The sequence below is a fragment of the Pantherophis guttatus genome, chromosome 3, assembly GCF_059756535.1.
Source record: "Pantherophis guttatus breed Tessera chromosome 3, ASM5975653v1, whole genome shotgun sequence".
Classification (NCBI taxonomy): domain Eukaryota; kingdom Metazoa; phylum Chordata; class Lepidosauria; order Squamata; family Colubridae; genus Pantherophis; species Pantherophis guttatus.
Window position 1 is genome coordinate 15,434,899 of NC_142065.1, and position 23,867 is coordinate 15,458,765.

The following is a 23,867-nucleotide window of genomic DNA, read 5'->3' on the forward strand; positions in this document are numbered from 1 at the left end:
GGTTACTGTTGGGACCAGATGGATTAGAAGAAGAGGAGCCCTGAAGAGGTGTGGAATCCATATTAGTGGCAGCTTTTGCCTTGCGTAGGAGAGAGCGAAACAAGGAAGGCTTAAATAGACCGGGAAATGCCGGCTTGTCCTGAATCTCTTCTTCATCCTCCGACATCTCAAAATCTTCCAGGAAATCGTCCTCCCGGGCTGATTCAGGCACAAGGCTACAGTCAACAGACCTCTGCTGATGTTGTGCACCAGGGGGATGCATGGAAAAGGCTGAAGTGGTAGGGCACGTAGGAGCAGGGAAGGCACCAGTGGCTTGTTGCAACCCCATTTGATACATATGGGACATGGCCTGAGTAAAAAAGGACTGAAAATCCACAGGCTGAGGGAACCCTGGGCCCGCTTCAGGGCGGAGGCCGGCTGCAGTGGGTGTAAAGGTAGCTTCAGGGCCTGGCCTAGAAGCTTGAGAAAAATGGCTTGCAAAACTAGAGGAACGGGACCTAACACTGGCCCTTGACTGATTAGTTGCAGACATTGGAGCCTCCTGAGAAGTTGATGGGCCTTCCTCCCTCAGACCACTGGCCAACAATTCTACATTATGAGAGGCCGAGGGCTCACAGGTCACCTCATGGCTCAAGCCTTCAGGAATTGGTCCTTGACCAGGGTCCTGGGCCCGTTGCTTAGCCTTAGCAAACTGCTTTTCTAATGCCTTATGCCTCCTTTGGGCATCTTTATCTGCTGTGGCAGATTTGGAGGACTTTGCCTGCCTAGAAGCCTTAGATTTCTTCCCCCTGAGCTGTTTAGGGGAAGGTACTGGGGAGGGGGAGGGACTCCTATCCATATCAGAAGAAAGGACACCTTCCTCCCTGTCCTCCATGATCAATCACCCCAATGAATTATTAATTAGTAATTAATTAATTAGAAATAGAACTTATCAATTCTAAATATATAATGGAATATTAGCAATATAAATTGTAAAATATATATCTATATGCTCCGTTATTATTGTAATCAGTAATATATTATTATTATTATTATTATTATTATTATTTTTTTTAAATATCTATTAATTGTAATAAATGCAATAATTATGAACAATCACAACCAGCTTATCAATATAACAAAGCAACAGCCCCCCCCCTTTTTTTTTTTTTTTTTTTTTTTAAATAAGAATGTAAATTAATTTAAGCAATGTGTACTTCCCTGAACTTTCAGGCACCCCTCTGCAGGCCGTTGTGAATTGCAGGTACGATCAGGACAGCGTCCCCACCTGCCAGCAACCTAGCGACCCTGGAAACCAAAGCCCAGGTCGCTATGGCCACGGAGCTCCAAAAACTGTGCCAATGGTCAGGGCTCAAAATGGCGGCCCGCGAGGGAAAGTTCCAAAAGTCCTAAGCCAGGCGAAACACAGCGCCTGCGGCCGGACTGAAGCTGCAGCCAAAAAGCAGTCACAACTTTCAAAGGCAGCTGATGAGTATGCCAGCCGGCAGGGACTCAAGCTGCTCGATCAAGTGGCCACTAAGGCAAACCGGAGCCTCGCAAAGTGACTGGCAGCAAAATGGCGGCAATGGCGGCAATGGCGGGAAAAACGTTAGAAACACAGCGCCAGCCAAGCCAAGCCGCAAGCGGCGGCCGGAGCCCCGAACCGCCGCTACGCGCTTAAACCTTCTCCAAACGAAGGGAAACGAAGCGCAGCTCTTTCAACAGTAAATAAAAGATATTTAGCCAATTCAGAGAGGAAATAACTCAATTTAGAACGAAATGTAATCAAGAGAACAGACACTCGATGCTATAGCAAAGGCTGAGTGAAAAAGTCTGAGGAGGAAGCAGGAAGTGAGGAGGATGCAGCTCCAGAGGGATTTGATTGACACTCAGCTGAGCAAATAGGAGTGATCGTATCCCAGAATAAGGAGTGTCTGAACGGCGAGTAGGAAAACAACACCGCTTGGTGATGGTGGGGGGCAAAGCCCTAATAAGCAGGTATATACAAAAAAGTATGCAGGCTATTGCTATAATGCATTGTAAGCCACCCTGAGTCTACAGAGAAGGGCGGCATATAAATTGGACTAATAAATAAATAATAAATAAATAATTATGTTCAATGCTTTATCAGATTTAATTACTTTGGCTTTCACAATTTTAAGTTCTTCATATCTCATATATGCCCCTTTCCAAACTCTAGAAAATCTGCAGTCCATCTGTTTAGACATTGACTGAAGTTTCACCATTAATTCAAAGGTTGTTCTCCTCTTCAAGACAGCCCTACATCTGGGGCTAATACTGCTGTATCTCACCTGGCAAAGTTTTGAGACACAGTGCAGAACCTCGTTCAGCTTTCCTCCTTCTCCAGTATTTGGAGCGGAGCTCTTTGCTCAACGTGACTGAGGGTAACCATCTTCCTGACTTTATACGTCATATCTTTGAAATAATGTAATATACAGATTGTTAATGCAAATTGTGAAAGTTTTGGGATTAACTGGGCAACATTCAAGGTCCAAGTGAAATGAAAGAAAGCAACCATCAAACCAGAAGTCGGTGACAGCCACCACGAGTACTATGCTGCCACCCAGAAGACATTTTATGTAAATGGTATAAATCAGTCTACATTTGGACAATCTGACAGATATTCCTACGCCCAAGCTGCCACCACAACTAGATAGTTCTCGATTTACAAGTTCATTTAGTGACTATTCAAAGTTACAGCAGCACTGAAAAAAGTGACTTACGATCATTTTTCACACTTATGACCATTGTGGCATCCCCATAGTCAAAATTCTTACACTTGGCAATTGACTCATATTTATGATGGTTGCAGTGTCCCGGGATCATGTGATCACCTTTTGCGATCTTTTGACAAGCAAAGTCAAAAGTCAACTTTGGCAAGAAAAATCGTAAAATGGAGCAAAACTCACTTAACAACTGTCTCACATAGCAATAGAAATTTCTGGCCCAATTGTGGTCATTAAATTGAGGACTACCTGTATTGGTATAACAATATAGCTTTAGACTATGTAGGACACAACTAAAGCAAATTTAGAAATAACGGTTTCTCCCAATTAAAGACAATAAAAGTTTGTGTTTTTAAAAAACCATTAACAGAAAGCTCTTGATTTTGAAAGATATCAAGAGCATTAATGATTCCACACAAGTATCCTTAATTCAGCACTGTCCCTTGAATATCTCACCAGTCAGGAGTTTGTATTACATAATTACTACATTTCCTAATGGCCTCAGATATACCTGCTTTACTCCTAAGATTCCTAATATGCATACTTGGCATTAAAGAGATTGGAAAATTTGTATTTATATCCCAGTTTTTGTCACATTCTGTAAATTAGCTGATCTGAAGAATGTTGGTTCAAAAACTGTTGACCTGTGATGCAACATTTCACCCAATTTAATATTACAAACCAACAGGCCCAAGAGGTTTTATAATAGCAAAAGCACGATGCTTTACACCCCTCTCTACAAAGTCAGCATTTTGCCCCCATACAGATTTTCTGCAAAATATAATCTTTGAGAAAATCGAATTAGCTCAATCCAATAGTACTACAACTGTCAAAATTGTTGCCTGCTATCTTAGACTATTCTTTACATTAATATTTGAATATAGGAAAATATCACAAATTAAAATTACCATTCTTTTCATAAATATAGTGCTTCTTAGACCTGAACAGAATTTACATGGTAGAATTTTAAATTCTTTTGGAAATAGAAATTTCCAGTTCAAGAATATCAGTTCAGCAATCTTGTTTTTCTCTAAACAAAGCAAATGATGGTAGAATCCTATAAAGCTCCTAATTACCTTCTGTTTCAGTCACATGTCTTTGGGACACAATGAATCTTAAATTTAGAGTTACTAATCTGAGCCTATCTAAAATTGCTTCTATTTTGTGGACAAAGTTGTATCATAGTGCTGCTGACACGAAGCACAAAACCTTATGTACTAAACTCAGTCCGTCTGCTTGACTTGCATGTTTGCCTTAACCTTAAATAACTCAAAGTTCTCTTTCCAATACTCTTTGGCTCCCTCACTCATGGAAAATAGATTAATCACATCTGCAGCTTCTTGAAGAAATGAGGGATGGCTTTTTTGTAGCATGAGCCCCCATGGTGTTTCAACCACTGTCTGAGGAGGAATGGAATGAAATCACCAGGACTCTTTGCTAACAAAAGTCAGAGATTTGTTTGTGCTGTTATTCTGCAGCTAGACAAGCAATACAGATAGTCCTCAGGTTACAATGACCACTGGAACCACGACTGTCATCACTAACCAATAGTCATAAAGCAGGTAATTACATCCCTTAATGATGGCAAACCCGACAGGTTGCTATTGTAATGCCAAGATGCAAGCTGATCATTAAGCAGAAAGCAGTGGGAGCCCTAGATAAGGAGCATGGGGTTGTTGGGGTTGATCTTGGGAGGCCCAACATAGAACAAGCACGAGGTGGGGGAAGAGAGTGCTGTAGTGCGGCACCGAGGGCAGACAGACAGAGGTTCATGTGAGTGCAGGCAAGCTGCAGGACAGAGGGTGTAGCACAGTGCAAGTGAAGAGAAGCCAAGGGAAGACTTCTTTGCAGGTACATTTGAGCAAAAGGAGGCCAAGGGAAAGAGGGCACTTTGCAGTGCACAGGAAGGCTGTGGGGGCAGGGCAGAGACATGCAATCTTCCCTCCCCATTGACTTTCCTTGTGGGAAACCAGCAGGGGAATGTCACAAATGGTGATCACATGACCAAGGGGTACAGCAGCTATTATAAATGTGAGCTGGTTGCCAAGCAGCCAAATCGTGATCACATGACTGTGGGTGCACTGCAAATCACCACTATCACTTCTGCTGCTTTCCTTGCATGCAGCCAAAAGTAGAAGCAGCTATAGTCTTTCTTTCTCTCCATCAAACTCTGCCTCCGCAGTTTCCAAACCCCAGCCAGGGCAGCGGCCACTCTGGGCATGTGCTTCCCACTCTATGGTGACGATCACTGGAGGCCTCCCCCCCTGCTCCTCCCAACTCCAATTGCCCCCATCTGAGCACTGGCTGTCAGGAGCGCCCACCAGCGAGCCCAAGAAGCCCCTCCATCTCGGGAGTCACCAGACTGGATGGTGATCAGGCCAGATTCTTCCTGAAGAAAGGAGCCTCATGAGACCCTTGCCCACCCTCCCTTCCTCCCGCAGGTCCAGTTTACTCTTTCCAGGCGCCCGGCAGCAAGGCAGCCGCACCGAGGGAAACCCCAACAGACACAGCTCAGCCGGCCCAGCCATGGCCAACACTCCTTGCCCGCGGCTGAGCTTGGCCGCAGGGGGCCGCTTGGCTTCTGTAGGCAGCGGTGGCAGCAACAACACCTGCAGCACCTCAGCCATCAAGACCCGCGCCCAGCTGCAGGACGTGCCAGGCCTGCTCTTGTAGTCCTCCGCAACTGCCTGCGACGCATGGAGGCCTCTCTGCCACCGGTGGCCGCTCTGCCAAGGAAGGCCCGGGGCGGCGATACTTGCACTGGGGCTGCTGTGGCGGGCACTCAGTAGCGCAGGCTATGCGGACGCGGACCCTAGGCGCGGGGGCAAGAGCGGGTCAGCCGCCACCATGGTGCAGGTGTAGGAGCTCGAGGTCTACGGTCAGTGCCGCCGGCAGCGAAAGTGGGGGGCACAGGAATTCGCAGGGATGTGGTTGCCTGGGCAGGGTTGGGGGGTGAAGGACCTGTGTGTGTGTGTGAGAGAGGGGGGGACTTATTTTCAGGGAAGGACGTATATTTAGACCCCCACAAAAAAATCAGTCTTGACCTTATTTTCAGGACATGTCCTATTTTGGGGAAAACACAGTATTGTTTGCACGTGTATTATTGTGGTTGAAGCTGAAGTAGTCATTGACAGGTAGGACTTTGAACAGACAATTTTGTGTGCTAAGTTTAGGTCTGACCATAGGTGGCATAGTTCTAGGTTGTCCAGGCCTAAAATTTCAAGCTTGGTGGCATAAGGTATTCTGTTGTGAGCAGAGGAGAGAAGTATTCTTCTTGGGAAATGTCTCTGGACTCACTCGATTGTGTAAATGTCCGATATACAGTGTGAATTCCAGGCAGATGAGCTGTATTCGAGAATTGGTCTGGCAAAGGTTTTGTATGCCCTAGTTTGCAGTACAATGTTACCGGAGAAGAAGCTTCACAAAATTAGGTTAACAATTCTGTGAACTCTGGGGCTTAGATCTTTTGAAATTAGTATTCCTACGTCCTTGACAGAATGAGAGTCGTCTACGAAGTCGTATCCACCTATTGGTCTGATTTTTTTTTTCAACTTTTACAATGCACAAAATATTCTGAAAGGATTTATTCCATGCTGCAGGTGAAAAGTTGAGAGTAGCTTCTTTAAAACAAGCCAATGGTTATAGGCAAATATATATGTCAAGGAACAAGGCATATCCTTGGCATTAATTAGGCAAACATACTGAATTCATCAACTTTACAGTACAAGGAAGCAATTTCTCTATGTGCAGATAACATATGGAACTTGTATCAAAGTAATAAAACTACAGATGAAGAACTGTTGACAAGGTCTTGCTATTCTGCATATTCATCTGAAGATAATTAAGATGGCTGTATTAATGTTAAAAGTCTACACACTAAAGAATTCATTACTTAATTACTAAGTGATTAATTTAGCATTGGATTCATTGCTTTTACTTGTTCTCGGTATATGTCACATAAAAATATACTGAAAAATGAATTCTACAATATTCTGCAAAGGTAAAAGTAAACTCTATTGAACACAGCTGTACTAATAAAAGGACAAGCGCCTAGAGGGAACCCTTCTCTGTAACCTCACACTAAGATTCTGAATAGGCAGGCTTATTGCATGGAAAAAATGGAGTTAGGCTACAGAATCTTGAAACAGAATTCAACAGTGAGCATATTAAAGTAGGCCTCCCTATTGCATGGGGGTGCTTTTTCTGGATCTTGGTTTAATAAGGATACTAACAGCATATTTAATACTACAAAAAAGGCCCATCTGTTCTTGTTCTGCGGTATTTTGGAATGCCCATTTTTGTGCATAAAATTACATCACGGTGCAAGCAGTGGTAGGAAGATATGAGACATGTTTATTTTATTGGAGTTGCTTTGTAATACAAAAGATAAAAGGCTTTGGATAAGAAATATTTTTGCTTTATGTTTCTTTCAGAAATTTCCTTATAATTTCGTAAAGTAAAACAAGAGTCAACAGATACATAAACACATGCACATCATTTAAATATTGAACAGGGATAGTGAAGTGTAGCTAATCACAGAACTGAAACATAAAATTCAATAATGTAACAAATTGCTCTTATGACTGATACTTTAGTATGGTCTCACTGACTGCAATGTGTCTCTATAGATATACAGGTGTTCTGTCCCCGTACCATGCACACACCCAACCAGCCAGCCGAGGGTTAAATAAACTCTTCAAAAACAGGTCAGTGATAAGGAACTTGGCAGCAACTCCGTGGCTGCCTGCCAAGAGCTTTTACTCTGATAACACAGACAAAAATACACAGTTTGAATAGTCCAGTTTGTAATTAAATCCACGGCAAATAGATGTTGTGTCCGAAGGTGCAAGTGCCTCGCCAGAGATTATCTTTGTCCGTCACAGAGTCGGAATGGCCACCACACTCCCTTTTATAGCCTGTGGGGTGTGGTCCAGTGACTCAGCTTAATCTCTGGCACGCCTCCTTTTCTGCTGCTCACGCTTGTCTCGCCGACGCTGGCGTGGGTCCAACCACAATGTTTCTTCGTCACTATCCGAAACACCTGGCTCCTGGCCAATCTCTTCTCCTTCGGGAGACACCTGAGGCATTGCCAGAGAGGAGGATCCTGGAGAGGGAAGCCTGGCCGTCTCCTCTTTCGGAGCTTTCTTCCTCCGATAAGATAGGCTCGGAGGACGGAGCCACAACAACAGGTAGTCTTTGACTTACAACGGTTCATTTAGTGACCATTCAAAGTTACAACAGCACTGAAGTGACTTATGACCATTTTTTACACTTACGATTGTTCCAGCATCCCCATGGTCACATGATCAAAATTTAGATGCTTGGCAAGTCGTTCATATATATGATGGTTACAGTGTCCCAGGGTCATGACCTCGATAAGTAAAATAAGTGAGGAAGCTAGATTCACTTAACAACCGTGATACTACCTTAATAACTGCAGTGATTCACTTAACAACTGTGGCAAGAAAAGTTATAAAATGGGGCAAAATTCACTTAACAACTGTCTTACTTAGCAACAGAAATACTGGGCTCAATCGTGATCATAATTCCAGCGCTACCTGTATGTTTTTTATTTGTGATCTGCCTGAAGTTGTTAGGGCAGGCAAAAGGAAAATTTAGTAAATAAATAAATAAATCTTAAAACTGAAACTAGAATTAAAATAATTACTTTCAAATTTAGGAGCTCTAAAATATTTTTAAAAAATTAAATACCATTAAACAAAAGACAAAATTGACATCATTGTATAGTCTTAAAAGTAATAACTGATGGTAACTGGACTGCTGAAAACTATGCAATTTTTATTGAAAAATAAAGCACCATGGAAACTTGAAAAACAGCATTAAAAAAGCTGACCCATTTTTAAATATCTGAGTAAAAAATTCAAAATAGTAACAGGCCTTTATTTAAAATTAGTGAAATATGGTTTATATCATTCTTTTAATTTTTTTTTTAAAGGAATCTAGGAGCAACCTGTATAGAAGAACATTCTATATGGTATTTTCCTAACAGTGTTGAAATGGGTCAGCTACAATATAAAATACTATACTGATCTATTTTGGCTATAGTTTTATGATCTGGCATGTCAATTCGAGTTTAACTGTAGTGGCATGAGGTTAATTTCCTTACATTGCAGGTTAAACCTCAGAGATGTTATTTTTTAAAAAAGGAGAAATCTTCTAGTTTAATTTAAGGTTGTTGTGTTATTTGCATAATGGTCGAAACTTGAGTTTATTCATTTTAATTTGTACCTTGAAAACCATTGATTCCCGAGAAGCTTGAGTAGCTCTCCCTTTCCGTCTATTTTTTAACAGATTATTGTGTAATAACTGAAGGTTTTTAACCATAGCATATACAATCCGTGCAGAATCACAGCCACGTCTTCTACTGTACCTGATAAGTATTTTTATGACACAACATATTCATGCTCTATTCTTTTAGAAGTGTGTGAGTATATATGTGGGTATATGTATGTATACACAATCTTGTTTACATGTGGTTTTTTAAAAAAAAGAGAATGCATGAATGCATATAGCTGTGCAAACATACTTGTAAAAGCTTCCAAATTTCAAGACAAGTCAATTGTTTTTTAAATTGTTCTCTTCATGGACCACTTTTACAATTCTAAGGAAATCCTACATCAATACAGAATTTCTCTCCCTTTACATCTGGAAAACTGAAAATTACTCCTGATTCATCAACTGCAGATTTTATAACATTTGTCTAATTTTCTTATCTATTCACCTTGTTTAAATCTAGGAATTTTCAAACAATAAATATATTGTATAAAATCAAAGATGACCTTCCATTAAAAATAGAATTTTAATTTTTCAAGAGTTATCCCTGCTTAATATTAGAAAAACTGAGAAATTAAGTCTCAAATAGCTCCATTGCTACTAAAGACAGAACTTTTAAACTATGAGTTATATTTACATTTCATTTCACACTGGAAACTGTACTTAGTCATTATTACACGTGTGCATAGGTGTCTGTCAGCAATCTTGTTATAGAGAAGATTAACAGATAACTGAATGAAATGCAGTTGTGGAGGTATAAAAATCATCACCTTCTTGCTATGAATATACCTGCTGCAGTTATTAATTCCTTTTGGATGAACTCATTACTATTTTTTGTAATTGCAATTTGCATTTTTTAAAGTTTATCTGGAGAAATTTCTTCTATCAGTTACCATTTATAGCATAGGTTTTCACAAAATATCAAAACTGCTGCAGAGCATTAAAATTTAACAGAAAAGAAGCATTGTTTTCCAACTTTATATAATTCATTTTGCTCAAGAAGAATATTTGGTTCCAGAAGTTAAGATTTTTAAACCTGAAATCATTTATATTAGATTCTAAATGGCAACATTCCTTGTTATTACTTTAAAAATTAAAAATGGGACAAACTTTATAAATGCAAATGGAGTGCCAACTGTTTACAGAATATTGGAGAAAATACCAAATTTCTTTTCTGTTCAAGGAATTTAGATTTCAAAGAATGCAGTTTTGTACTCATGCATGCCTTCATTTTATTAATGCCTCTTGAACATAAACTCTTAGTAAAAAATCTGCATCCTTGTAAGGACAAGTATTAAGAAAGGTTGAAATCTCAAAACACAGTAAGGATATAATAGCCAATACAAATACAGATTTATAAATGCAAAAAAGTGATTTAATATGAACTACTGGATGCTTCCATATGGACACCAAAAAGAAAAAAAGCATAAATAAGGAACATGACTACCTCAAGGTACACTGGCTCATGAATCTTTCTATATGTTAACATGAAAAAAAATTCAAGCATACCTTAAGCACACCAAATCATACTCAGATTTGGTCAGACTCTTGCCTCCTTGATTTTTTTGTAGATCCAATCCAAATGCTACAAAGTTTATAACTGTTCTTCTCACAAGTCTTTTCTCTCCTTACTTTACATGTAACCTCAACAGATTAAGCTACTGCTGTCCCAACCCACGCTATTTATGAGTGCCGCATCCTTCTATCTTGGTTTTTATGCACTTGTGTTTTTATCAGTTGTCAAGGAAACACCAGATTTCTACTACTGCAGCTCTGTGTTTAGATCAGTTATGGTAAAGACAGTATCATCTTGAAATGTAGAGGTAACTCATCTAATTTTCCCCATAACCTTGAGATCACAATTTGTTGCTAACATTGAAGCTTTTTAAAAAAAATATTTTTGTTATTTGACATCTAAATTTACAGAAAAGGTAGTTTTAACCTGTATATTGTATTTATACATAAGTGTTATTACTCCCGAGAAATGAATAACTTGTAACTGCTCAAATCCTCCATGGCAGCCATTTTGTGAAAATTACCAGGATGTTTTGTCAATATTCCAAATATTTTTACCAGCCCCAAAAGACTTCTAAGTTTGGGCTTCACTTAAAAAACCAAGGTGTCCAATCCTACCCACCACTACCACCCAACTGCATTTACTTTTTAAAGATTTGTCATTTGCCTCTCAACATCTGCTCACATGCTAACCAAAGAGAAACAGAGAGAAAAAATAATCCCCTAACTGTAGCGTTATTGCAAAAATCATGGATAAAAAATTCAATGAGCCTTAAACCGGGCAGATAACCATGAGTAAACAATGGCCCATTGTGCCGAGCCTTTTATTGGTAGAAAATATAGACAAGCAATAAACTTTTAAAAAGCTAACTGCAGGAGGAACAGTGGAAAGAAGCTACCTTGTTACTCTGTTACTTCACAGATTAAACAAACAAAATATATAATCCTGGATTCTATTTCTAAAATCTCTAAAAAGTCCAGAAACAGGACAAGAAAATCTCATTAAGTACCTGAAGTATACTCTACCTAAATTTGGAGACTATGTATTTTTATGTTGCATATTACTTTTATAAGTAATATATTGAGATAGTAGATTCAATAGATTTGGCAGTCATTTTAGCCAACTGTGCTATTTATAAGGTACAGAAGATATTGAAGATCTAGCAGTCTGTACTCTTAACAAATGCCTTGAGAACTAACCTAGAACTAAGGAGAAATTTTGTGACAGTTAAGATTACACTGATTAATTGTATCAGGGGAATGGCTTGTCTCCAGAAGTTGGGGGTGCTCCAACAGTCAAGGTTTTTAAGGAGAGATGGGACAACCATTTGTTTGAAACAGTATAGGGCGTATCGCAACTTTTTTTCCCCTTTGCTAAATCCGGCATGGGTGTGGCCAGCGTGTGACGCATCCTGCCTGTGGGCTGCAAGTTTGACAGCCCTGGTATAGGATCTCCTGCCTGAGCAGAAGGTTGGACTAGAAGACCTCCAAGGTCGTTTCCAACTCAGTTATTTTATTATTTACTGCAAAACTGAGGAACTATGACTGAATGCAACTTCTTGCACAGCATAAAGTGTTGTGTTTCCTTGTGCACTCAGCTGTATAATGAAACAAGAACTGATGCTTTTCTAGTAGCTCTCCATATGTCAGCCAGCTGCATCTTGTTAAAGTACAACAAAGCTGTTCTATACTTTACATGCTAAATATACTTAAAGAGCAATCAGGATATAAGCTTCTGAGGGCATAACTCTTTCAATGCAGCTACTTGGAAGAACTTATGATTCACCTGCCAATGGGTTATTCATTCAGTTCAACTATTATGAGTGTATTCAGATATTTTTGTTTTACTCAAAGTAAAATCCATTGCCACAAGAAGTTGTGATTATGATTACTAATTTACATATTTTACAGAAGCATCACACAAACATAGCAGTAGACTATGTTTAATTTCTTGTTAACAGATGTTCCAAAATAGTCCATGGGACAACTACACAAAGGAAATATGAGGCACTTAGTTTAAATCAACAACTTACCAAGGAAAATAATTATTTGCACTGGAAATCAATCACAATTTCTTTGATCTTCAAATAGTGATTTAACATATTTTATTTTCCAATGTCCCTTGACTGAGTTCTAAGTTTGCAAAAGTACAGTATTTTCCTGGAAACAGAAATCACAGAAATCAGTGATTCACTTTTGAGTAGACACATACAGAAATAAGCATTATAATAATCTAGTTAGTATGTTTCATGTTTTAATTTATCTTATACAAATATAGTTTATGTTTAAGTTTATTTGTCAAGCATATATAAGATGACAGGTAAAAGTATAAACATAATTTGAACATGAAAAAAGTAAAAAGAAATATTACGACAGGGACGGTAGGCACGCTAGTGCACTTATGCACACCCCTTACAGACCTCTTAGGAATGGGGTGAGATCAACAGTAGACAGTTTAAGTTTTAAGTTTTGGGGGTTTGGGGAAGAAACTACAGTCAGGTAGTGCATTCCAGGCATTGACCACTCTGTTACCGAAGTCATATTTTCTGCAATCAAGTTTGGAATGGTTTACCTTGAGTTTGTATCTATTGTGTGCTCATGTATTGTTGTGGTTGAAGCTGAAGTAGTCATTGACAAGAAGGACATTGTGGCAGATGATTTTATGTACTATGTTTAGGTCAGACTGAAGTCCGCGTAGTTGTCTTAAGCCCAAAATTTTGAGTCTGGTGGCATAAGGTATTTTATTGCAGTTAGAGGCCAATATTCCCATTTAAAATTACATACCCTTGCACACAAAACAATTTTGAAATGGCTCACAGATAAATAACACACAAACATAAGCTACCACAATTTTTAAATAAAAAGACAAAAAATAAAAATGTTAAAAATCTGTGGTAGATTTTTTTAAAAATCATTTTTAAGTAAATATAAAGCTTGGTTCCTTCTGTTTTTAAAGGCACATCATTCTGGTTTTCTTGGCTGCAATACAAAAATCGTTTACTATTGCTTTCTTTTGTAATATTTTTCCACATCCTAAAAGTTTAGAGCCTAGGATTTATTTCCTAGTGGTCTCTCATTCAACATTAATCAGGTCTCATTGTCATTCGTGCCCACCCCCTCAAAAATAATACTGTTTTTAAAAGTGCATCCTTTTCCGCAACCTGAATCTGTACCATCAACATTCCTAACCAAAATAGTAAAAAGGTAAATTATAAAATAAAATTTGGAAGGAAAATCTCAACATTTTCAACTTCTCATTTACTCAGAACAAATGTTAAAATCAAGGTCTGCATTCATAAATGCATAAATTGGTATAAACTTATATAATTATAATTATATATATTATATATAATTATAAGCTGGTATAAACTTATGCATAAATGCATGTTGGTGCATAAGCCACCAACGTGCCTATCGTCCCTGTCCTAATGTCCCCTTTTATTCGTATCAATTTAATGTTTCATTATATGTTATCTAATACACGCTTGACAAATAAAATCAATAAAATAAAATAAATATAAATAAAGCAGGCTTACACCTTTGACTCCCGCCCATATACTTAGGCCCCACCTATCTCAGTCAGGTCAGTACCATTCCAAGGTTATCTCACGGGGGGGAGTGAACAAAACATCCCCTAACAAGGGAACGAATATCTAAAGGCAGTTCCTATCAACCTACAGCTTCGGAAATATCAAATATTCGCAATTCTCCCTGCACCAAATACTTATCGAATAATGAAACGTACACCGGGAGAGTCACTATTCTTCCTTTCCCTTCCCCCCTCCCCAAAGGTAGAGACATGGAACTGTCCATCACGGCCCACTGTGAGGCGAGGAAGCGTCACGGTCCAAAATTCGCCTTTTAAGCTTCAAAGGCAGCCAAGATGGCGGCGGGCGATTGAGCGCCAAATTCCCTCTCAGCGCCTGCGCGGAGGATCCGCCGGCGCGTGGCGCCGCCGCGCCTGTAAAAACTTTATCCCCCACCCCACCCCATTACCACTTTCTACCCACCGCGGCGTGGAATGAACGACCATGCCGTTGGCCGTGCGAGGTCAGAGAGCTGTGGCGCTGCTGCACTTCCTCTGCTTCCTCTGGGCGACCTTCGCCCTGACTCAAAATTTGGGGTTGCCCAAGCCGGTCCGGAAAGTGCACGACGATAGTTATGGCGGCCAATGGAAATACCTGACCTTCCTAAACCAGGTGGGCGCGCGAAACGGAAAGCGCGCGGCGCTTGCCCAAATCAGTCTTGGCCCCTTCGCACGTGGCGGAGGAGGGGCTTTGGGGAGAGTGAGCCAATGAAAGCGAGGCTAGGCGGGGCGAGAGGGAAGGGAGTTTACCTTAAAGCAGGGGTCTCCAACCTTGGTCACTTTAAGCCTGGAGGACTTCAACTTCCAGAATTCCCCAGCCAGCTTCTCTGCCTCGGGAATTCTGGGAGTTGAAGTCCTCCAGGCTTAAAGTGGCCAAGGTTGGAGACCCCTGCCTTAAAGCGTCAGTTTAGTACAGGTGAAGCCAAATCTTGGGGATCCTTCCTTAGACCTACTTTTGGATCGTAATGGAGATGACCCCCTCGATCAATCTGACAAGAGAGTTGGGCTACAAAATTCCCAGCCGACGGCCGTTCTGACTGGGAATTCTGGAAAATGCAGACCAGAACATGGGGAACTTAAGAGGCAGAGCGAAGAATCTCTTCAATCAGCCTTTTCCCTGACCTGGTGTCCTCAGAAATAAAGAAAGGCAAATCAGTCCCAGCACAAGTCTGAATTTTGGCAGCCAATAATGACTGGAGATTTTGGGAGAGGTTATTTTTTTAGCAATACTGAGTGATGAGTGGTATAAAAACTCAGGTTGGATTCATTTCTATTGCACTTATAAGTAAGCATTTGAGTTTACTTTTATGTGTAATATTGTATGATTCTTTAATTCATTGAGGTTTTGCGAGGTGATTTTTAGCAATATTAAATGATGTGGTGTGGAATAAATACTCCAGTTGGATTCATTTGTATTGCACTTATAAGTAACCATTTGAGTTTTACTTGTATATGTAGTATTGTATGATTCTTTAATTCATTGGTGTTTTGCCAGAGATGATTTTTAGCAATATTGAATGATATGGTGGTATGGAATAAATACTCCGGTTGGATTCATTTGTATTGTACTTATAAGTAAGCATTTGAGTTTACTTTGATATGTTATGTATTAATTCTTTAATTCATTGATGTCCTTCTCGGTACCTATCACTTAACATCCTTAATGGATTTTTTTTTCATATTGTGCTGTTAGTGACTAATTGATGGTATATGTGCGCTAGAAGAACTTATTACGTTACCATGGCTCCTTATCTCTTTCTGCTGCTAAAATCAGCCTGCCAGAATAACCATTGGGATCTTGGCTCAACTTGCCTTTACATAAAAACTGCTGCATTGCATTTCCACAAAAGTCTCTGCAGGATTTTCAAACCATGATGGGTACCGAGGTCTTTCTTTGTGGCTAGATCAGTTGTAAAGCAGTTATTTCTCTAATATGGATCCTCTGCTAAATGCTCAGACCGCCCTTGATCAACATAAAAACTAGGTAAATTTATGGCTTTTTCCTTCGTGATTCTGGGTGCAAGAGACCAGAGACTCATTGGAATCTGCTAGCTTGCAACGATAAATTGTTGATCCCCTTCAGTTGTTGCTGAGTTACTTTTGCCACCACATTGGAAATTCTATGAACTGCAATCCAAAATGTCAGCAAAGCACTAGGTGAGGAGTAATTGATTTAGATGGTAGATTCACAGTTCTCACTTTTGAGGTTACTATACTTGGTCTAGTGACCTGAAGAAATCTTGATTAAGGGACTTGGGATATTTTTTATCTCTTCTATTATATCTAAGTCATAGCTTTTAACTTTAAATATTATTCTTGGATTATAAATGATGGAAAGAAAATGCATGCTCCACTTTGAATATAACTTCTTTGAATTCATAGCTTCTACAGACATTGCTGTACTTATTGTGTGTCACAATTGATGCTGTAGCTCTGTTTGTCCCTTCCCAAGAAAAGAAAGTGTCATCTATAGTGCTGCCTATTAGAGATTTCATCTTCTCTGCATATGTATTCCCTGTTGGCTTAGTAAGTAATTACAATATCTGCTATTATTTAAATAATTCCATACTGTACTATAAATCCATTAAATTGAGATTTGCTTAAAGCAGAGGTGGGGAATGATGGCCCCTTTATGGACTTGTGGACTTCAACTCCCAGAATTCCTGAGCACAGAATTTTTGGGAGTTGAAGTCCCCAAGCCATAAAAGGACCATCGTTCCCCCACCCCTGCCTTAAAGGTGCATGAGATTGTAGATGGTTTTCTTAAGAATCACATGATCCTTTCCATAATCACAGCAAACAAGTATATCAACTTGCTTTACTGATAAAATCAACAACATTTGATTTCTCAATGGTAACCTCATCATTTATGGACCAGTTATGATTTATTTTGTCCTCCCATATAGCACCCAAAAAAATTTCCACTGTAGCATTTGCCTAAGAAAATTGGTGGTTTTGTTCTTTAAAGCAGTCATTTTGAGAGCTTGGCCTGTTGAAGAACAGAAAACAGATAGTAGTCAGTAAACGGTCAATTTTCATAATGAAGGGGCATAAACAAACAGATGTGTGCAGAGCTCAGCGCTAGCAAAACAAACATTACATTTGAAAAATATCTAGATTTGGCTTGGGAAAAACTTTTCCAAAAAAAAAATTCCCAAGTGCAGCTCTACAAGAGTTGGCTCAGAAATTGGTGACTGCTCCATTCTATGACCCTGTTTTTCTTCCTAGTTATGTGTTCCACAGCACTGAATGTGGAGTTCCCTCTCTGCTGCCCAGCATTCATGAATATACTACCACAGCACACAGGGAGATCATAAGCAAACACACAAACACACACACAACATGCCTCAGTGGCTAAGATGCTGAGCTTGTCAATTGAAAGGTCAGCAGTTCAGCGGTTCGAGTCCCTAGTGTCGCGTAACGGGGTGAGCTCCCGTTACTTGTCCCAGCTTCTGCCAAACTAGCTGTTCGAAAGCACGTAAAAAATGCAAGTAGAAAAATAGGGACCACCTTTGGTGGGAAGGTAACAGCGTTCCGTGCGCCTTTGCCGTTTAGTCATGCCAGCCACATGACCACGGAGACGTCTTCGGACAGCGCTGGCTCTTCAGCTTTGAAACGGAGATGAGCACCGCCCCCTAGAGTCAGGAACGACAAGCACATATGTGCAAGAGGAACATTTACCTTTACCTTTTTATGGCCATTACAGCTAAAGAGGTTAGAAAGAATTTTCTGTGCAGGCTTTTATTATATACAGGTAGTCATTGACTTCTAACAGCTCATTTCGTGACCGTTCAAAGTTACATCATCACTGAAAAAAGTGACATGACCATTTTTCACACTTACAACCGCTGTAGCATCCCCATGGTAACGTGACTTACATTTGAATGCTGGACAACTGACTCACATTTATGACAGTTGCAGTATCCCGGGGTCATGTGATCCCCTTTTCTGACCTTCTGACAAGCAAAATCAATGGGGAAACCATATTCCCTTAACATCCATGTTATTAATTTAACAATTGCAGTGATTTCACTTAACAAATATAGCAAGAAAACCCATAAAATGGGGCAAAACTTACTTAACAAATTCCTCACTTCACAACATAAATTTCGAGCTCAGTTGTGGTCATAAGTTAAGGACTACCAGTATTAAAACATCTTGCTTCATTTCAAAACTGAATTGGGGTTTTCAAATGTTTTTAGGGAGTTAATTAAAAAATAAATTCTTGATCAAAAGACAGGGCTCAAGTGATAAAAAAGGGCAATGAAGTGAAACTTGTACACCTTATCATTTATTTATGAAACTTTATGTCTTAAACTTATTTGCATGTCACAAAATTGAAAGCTCCAATTATTGTCTCTGAAAGTTCCTCCACTTTTTTTTAAAAGTATAAAAAGTAACCTGATTTCCAGTGTACAAAAATTATAATTTGAATTTTATAATTACTGTACTTGGGAGGTTAATGATTCAGCCAAATAAATCATAGTTGTGTGCCTATTTCTTTTCTTTAAAAGATTGCTAGAAATATCTTTTTTTCTCTCTCTCCTTCCTGGCATGGTTCTGGAAAAATTGCCTCTATAGATCAGCTATTTGTATTTCAGATGAGAATTTCATTGGCAGCAATAGCAGATTTAAAATGCAAATAAAATTTGACAGCAATTTTTATTAACAGAGTAGGAAGAAAAGTTTAATTTTCTCATCCATCCATCCTACTTACTTACTTTATTTTATTTTATTATGTAAAGCTATCTTTACATAACAAAATATAATGTTAAAAATTACATAATATTTAGTTTTGATTCTTTAAAGCAAAGGGAGTTGCTCTGAAATTGAGAAGGAGAGGGTTTATAAATTAAACAACTAATAATTTAGCAAATTGATATGCTACCTGACTCCCTGCAACTTTACAGGTGCAGATACAATTGTATGTTGCATTGCATGATTCAGAATATGTTTGAAGGTTACGTTTTTAATCATATGTTTATCTGGAGAAATTAAAATGATAGCCATCTTATGTTCATACATGTACAAAGGCAGTTTGTAAGATGGTGACTACCAGATTTCTAAAAAAAAATTCTAACATTTGAGGTTCTCATTAATGTTCAGATGTTTTCTCTTAGTTTGTAGCTGTTGCTTTCTGGGGCCTTTATGCAATTGACAGAGAACTAGTGTATCCTAAAGAGCTGGATGAGATTAATCCGGATTGGCTTAATCACACTATGGTAAGTATTTGAAGCTTTGGGTCTTCTTTTGGCATATGCAATTTGTTATCAATGAGATGATTGGTATTTTAAATGGCCGGTCGTATCTCAAGGACCATCTGTATTCACATAGGCTTTTCAAAACAAACACTATAACTTGACAGGATTTTCTGCTTTCAGAAAAAATACCTTGAAAGTATTTTTCTTGCAATAATGTTGGAACAGAAGAGCAATAGCAATAAAACTCAGAACTGTATACCACTTGATAGTGCTTTGCAGCCCTCTCTAAGCACTTTACAGAGTCAGCATGTTGCCCCAAACAATCTGGATCCTCATTTTACCGACCTTGGAAAGATGGAAGGCTGAGTCAACCTTGAGCCTGGTCAGAATCGAACTCCAGGCTGTGAGCAGAGTTTGCAATATTGCATTCTAACCACTGTGCCACCATGACTCCTAGTGGTTTGAAACCAGAATAAGAAGCAATACGACTGATTTTGTTTCCATATATATACTTTTATGTTCTACTTTTGCTTTTTAGCACACTACTATCCTGCCACTGCTTTTCATAGAGCTGGTTATATGTTCACATAAGTATCCTCCTAGATGGAAAGGATTATTGGGACTTGGCATCTTTACTGTTGTATACCTATCATGGTAGGTATTCAATCTTGTTTGAGAAATGTATTTGAATTAAAACTTTTTTATTCATTTTGTTCAGATATTTCATTTGTATTAACTTGAAGGAAAGGTGGAAGGGAAGGGAAGGGAAGGGAAGGGAAGACAGAGGAGAGAATCAATTGCTTCTCTGAACAATTGAATAATTCTTGTAGAATATTTAAAAATCACTATACAAGTTTGGAGGCAAAATTACAACAGTAATATATATGGATCAGGGGTGAAATGCTTCCGGTTCAGACCGGATCGCCCAATCCGGTAGCGATGGGGGCGGGTGGTTTGGAGAACCGGTAGCAAAAATCCCTGCGGGCCCCACCGCCATGCCCAGCTGAGCCTCACGATCATCAGAGGCTTTTTTGTTTTTAACTTTTAAAAGCATTTTTTCTACAACCTCTTCCAACAAAAAAATGCTTTTAAAAGTTTTTTTAAAAAGCCTTTGATGATCGCGGGGCTCAGCTGGGATCCTCAGCGGCTTTTCAAAGCATTTTTTTCTGCAACATCTTGGCCGAAGAGGTGGTAAAAAAAAATGCTTTGAAAAGTCTCTGACGATCCTAGCTGAGTTGTCTGATCAGCAGAGGCTTTTCAAAGCATTATGAAAAATGCTTTGAAAAGTTTTTTTTTAAAGTTGGCCACGCCCACCCAGTCACATTACCCCCCCCCCCACCAAGCCACGCCCACAGAACCGGTAGTAACAAATTTTACATTTCATCCCTGATATGGATTCAATGCAGGGGTGGGCTTTAAAAAATTTTAGCAAGGGGTTTTCTGCCTGGTTGCGTGGTGGGCATGGCTATGGTGGGTGTGGCCTAGTCATCCATGCATCATGGTGGGGGGGGGCGTTTTTGCCCTCCCCAGGCTCCAGAGGCTTTCCTCTAGCCTCTGGGGAGGCAAAAATGGCCTCCCCAGGCTCCGGAGGCCCTTCCCAAACTTCCGGTAGGCCTGTTTTCCGCCCTCCCCAAACCTCCGTGCATGTCCTGCACTTACCTGCATCCAAAACAGGCCGCGTGGGGACTCCTGGGAGGGGAGGGGCAGGGTGGGCGGGGCCAGCCAGGAGTGGGATTTAGGGGTTCTCCGAACTACACAGAATCTTAGCTAGAGGTTCTCCCGAACCCCTGCAAACCCCCTGCAGCCCACCCCTGATTCAATGCCACTTATGTATCTATCATAAACCCGGTATTTCTACCTCTCATGAACTATGGAACCTGTAGCATTTAGATATTGCTGACTTCAACTCCAAGTAGCCCAAATCCATCTTTCACTACAGTAATGGAAGTTGGAAAATGTAGTTTTAGTAGTAGTATCTGGAAAATAACAGATTCACCATTATGAAGTAATCATTGTCAAGCATTTTGTGCCTTACTGATTTAAATAGAAAGTTAAGAGCATTTCATTTTTCCTCATATAAACTGAGCTTTTCAAAGGCCTAGCCCTAGCCTTGGAGATCACATTGTAGATTTTTAATTCTCTTCATGTAATATTAACTTTTGCATCTGTAAGAACTAGCCAACCGAAATATTTTCAGGCAGCCTCGAAATAGGTGCCATGTTTAACCTGTTTTGGCTTCTTGTATTTCACTATGTTGCTTCTCTTGCTTTGTTTTAGGATAATTTGGATACATCATGTAGCAGGGATTTGGGCTTATCCAGTTTTAGGAGTGCTTGGCTTCCTTGGGAAGGCAGCGTTTTTCTCTGTCGCTGTGGGCATAATGTTCATCTTCTATTTCCTTGGAGAGCACCTAACAAAATGGTTGTGGGGTAAATGATGCTTTTTTCCCACTCTTTCTACATTTTCAGTGCCCTGTCTGCTTACACCAGAGGTCTTCAAACTTGGCAGCTTTAAGACTCGTGGACTTTAACTCCCAGAATTCTGGGAGTTGAAGTCCACAAGTCTTAAAGCTCGAGGTTTGAAGCTTTAAGAATAGTTGTCAGGCATTAGTGAATTCATGGGACACGGTGGCTCAGTGGCTAAAACACTGAGCTCGTCAATCAAAAGCTCAGCAGTTCAGCGGATCCCTAGTGCCGCATAACGGGGTAAGCTCCCATTATTGTCCCAGCTTCTGCCAACCTAGCAGTTCAAAAGCATGTAAAAAAAAATTCAAGTAGAAAAATAGGGACCACCTTTGGTGGGAAGGTAACAGCGTTCCGTGCGCCTTTGGCATTTAATCATGCTGGCCACATGACCACGGAGACGTCTTCGGACAGCGCTGGCTCTTTGGCTTTGAAACGGAGATGAGCACCGCCCCCTAGAGTCGGGAACTACTAGCGCATATGTGCAAGGGGAACCTTTACCTTTACCTTATTAGTGCATGCTGGCATGTCACCAAAACGTCTGGGCATGTCACCTTTGACAGGTGTGCCATAGGTTCGCCATCACTGTCCTAAACCTTGGATTAGAGTGGGTGGCAGACCCCTTGTGATTATGTGGTCGTTTCTCCAGACACTCTCTTTATACTATGGCATTTAGTTTAAATTTGTTTACATTTTGTAGATTGTACACCACCAAAAGTTCATAATTGGTTTGGCTAACACCCCATCTTCAATTACACAGATTTCACTCTCCTGGCTCTCTCAAAATCACCCTAAATTCAGTGTGCACTACTAGGACCTTGGAGAAGACCACATCCTCACCTAACTGTTAATGGTGCAACGGGTGGCTATCATGGAAAGAGTCCCATTCTCTGAAGGGCTTTCTTTGGAGAGACCCCTTAGCATCCTCAGTGAATGTCCTTAGAGGCCAGACTTCCTTTTCTGGTAGGCATTAAATTTTTAATATTTTCATTATTTTATGTAAATATATGTGAAGTGTAAAAGGATGCCGTTTATCATGAGCAGCTGAGCCCAAATGCATTAGTCCTTGTGTATTTCAGCAATTGGAAGAAGGAAAGGTTTAGCCATAAATTTGCAGGGATCTCTTCCATATATAGAGGGAAACATGTCTGGGAGGGCTTTGTATCTATGCTCCAGTGATTTATAAATTATTATGCTAAGTTTATTTTATTTCTTTATTTGTCCATTTTAAAAGTTTGCAGAATAGCCAAATAGTTTAACATTCTGTTTATCTTTTATTCCCTTACAGCAAGGCGTAAAAAGAAGTGCATGTAGAAGAAGACCCCAAGAAAGACATCAGTTCATTAAAAGGGCAAGCTCACCCAGTGGAATACAGTGCAACTTGAACCTAGAAAACATTATTGATTGTAACTGGTTCTTAATGTTTTCAGGGGAAAAATAACATTTTCTCAATCTCATGACCTTTGGAGCAGAAGTGAAGAATCTTGGGTCTTCCAGATGTTGTTGACACACAGTTCCCATCCATGCCAGTTACTGTGTCGTGGTTTCAAGTAATGGGTTTTTTTTTAATCAACAGCAGTTTGGAAGACCACAAGCTCCCTATTCATACAGTAAAAAACCATCCAAGTAGAAAGAGAAAAATGGCAGGGAAAAAAATGCTGCTACCGATATGGTAGCAAGACCCCCTGAATGCAGATAATGGGCTGTGTGCCTACCTGAGTAATCAGAGAAGTGATCCTGCAAATAAGATTATTTCATTAATAATGTCAGCAAATGAAGCACTTTACATCTCAACTTTCTATTTTTTTTTTTTAACAGGCTAAAAATTAAAAATAACATAAACCATGCCTTTGGGGAGAACAGTTGTCTCCCCAGCAGCCAATAGGGCCACACACTAGTAAGTAGAATCTATTTAAACTTTTACCCAATTTCTCTATAAATCTCTGCCCAGAAAGAGGTCTTACTCTTGACATCGTAATCATCAGGTTCAAGCAATAAAATAAAATCAAGCTGCTTCATCCTTCCTTCGTCTGAAAGTTCAAAAACGCTGTTTTTTGAAACAGCAGTGCATGAATCTTTATCT

The 23,867-nt window shown here is 39.8% G+C and overlaps 2 protein-coding genes across 5 annotated transcripts in view; one reads left to right on the forward strand and one right to left on the reverse strand.

Moving 5' to 3' along the window:
• The window catches only part of ZNF831 (zinc finger protein 831), a 78,636-nt gene extending 63,962 nt beyond the window's left edge, over positions 1-14,674 (reverse strand). Inside the window, exons 1-2 of one of the 4 annotated variants that reach the window (XM_034433115.3) lie at positions 14,546-14,674; positions 12,569-12,695 (exon numbers count right to left, since the gene is read on the reverse strand). The gene's annotated coding sequence lies outside the window, so the exon portion shown is untranslated. Of the gene's footprint in view, positions 1-10,529; positions 12,696-14,073; positions 14,246-14,280; positions 14,411-14,545 lie in introns of those variants that run through there. The other 3 variants (XM_087889052.1, XM_034433116.3, XM_087889053.1) reach the window with 3 other exon arrangements.
• LOC117674891 (androgen-induced gene 1 protein-like) lies at positions 14,385-23,179 on the forward strand. Its single transcript, XM_034433118.3, has 7 exons — positions 14,385-14,734; positions 16,504-16,647; positions 19,242-19,343; positions 19,861-19,976; positions 21,600-21,751; positions 22,545-22,747; positions 23,073-23,179. The coding sequence occupies exons 1-6, from the start codon at positions 14,567-14,569 to the stop codon at positions 22,577-22,579; spliced, it is 717 nt and encodes a 238-aa protein (XP_034289009.1). The 5' UTR covers positions 14,385-14,566; the 3' UTR covers positions 22,580-22,747; positions 23,073-23,179.
• Positions 23,180-23,867: the final 688 nt, after the last annotated feature.

Coding starts and splice junctions, on each gene's coding strand:
- LOC117674891 (XM_034433118.3), top strand. CDS start 14,567: ATGCCGTTGGCCGTGCGAGGTCAGAGAGCTGTGGCGCTGCTGCACTTC. Junction 14,735..16,503: donor ACCTGACCTTCCTAAACCAG/GTGGGCGCGCGA, acceptor TTGAATTCATAG/CTTCTACAGACATTGCTGTA. Junction 19,344..19,860: donor ATTGGCTTAATCACACTATG/GTAAGTATTTGA, acceptor TTTGCTTTTTAG/CACACTACTATCCTGCCACT.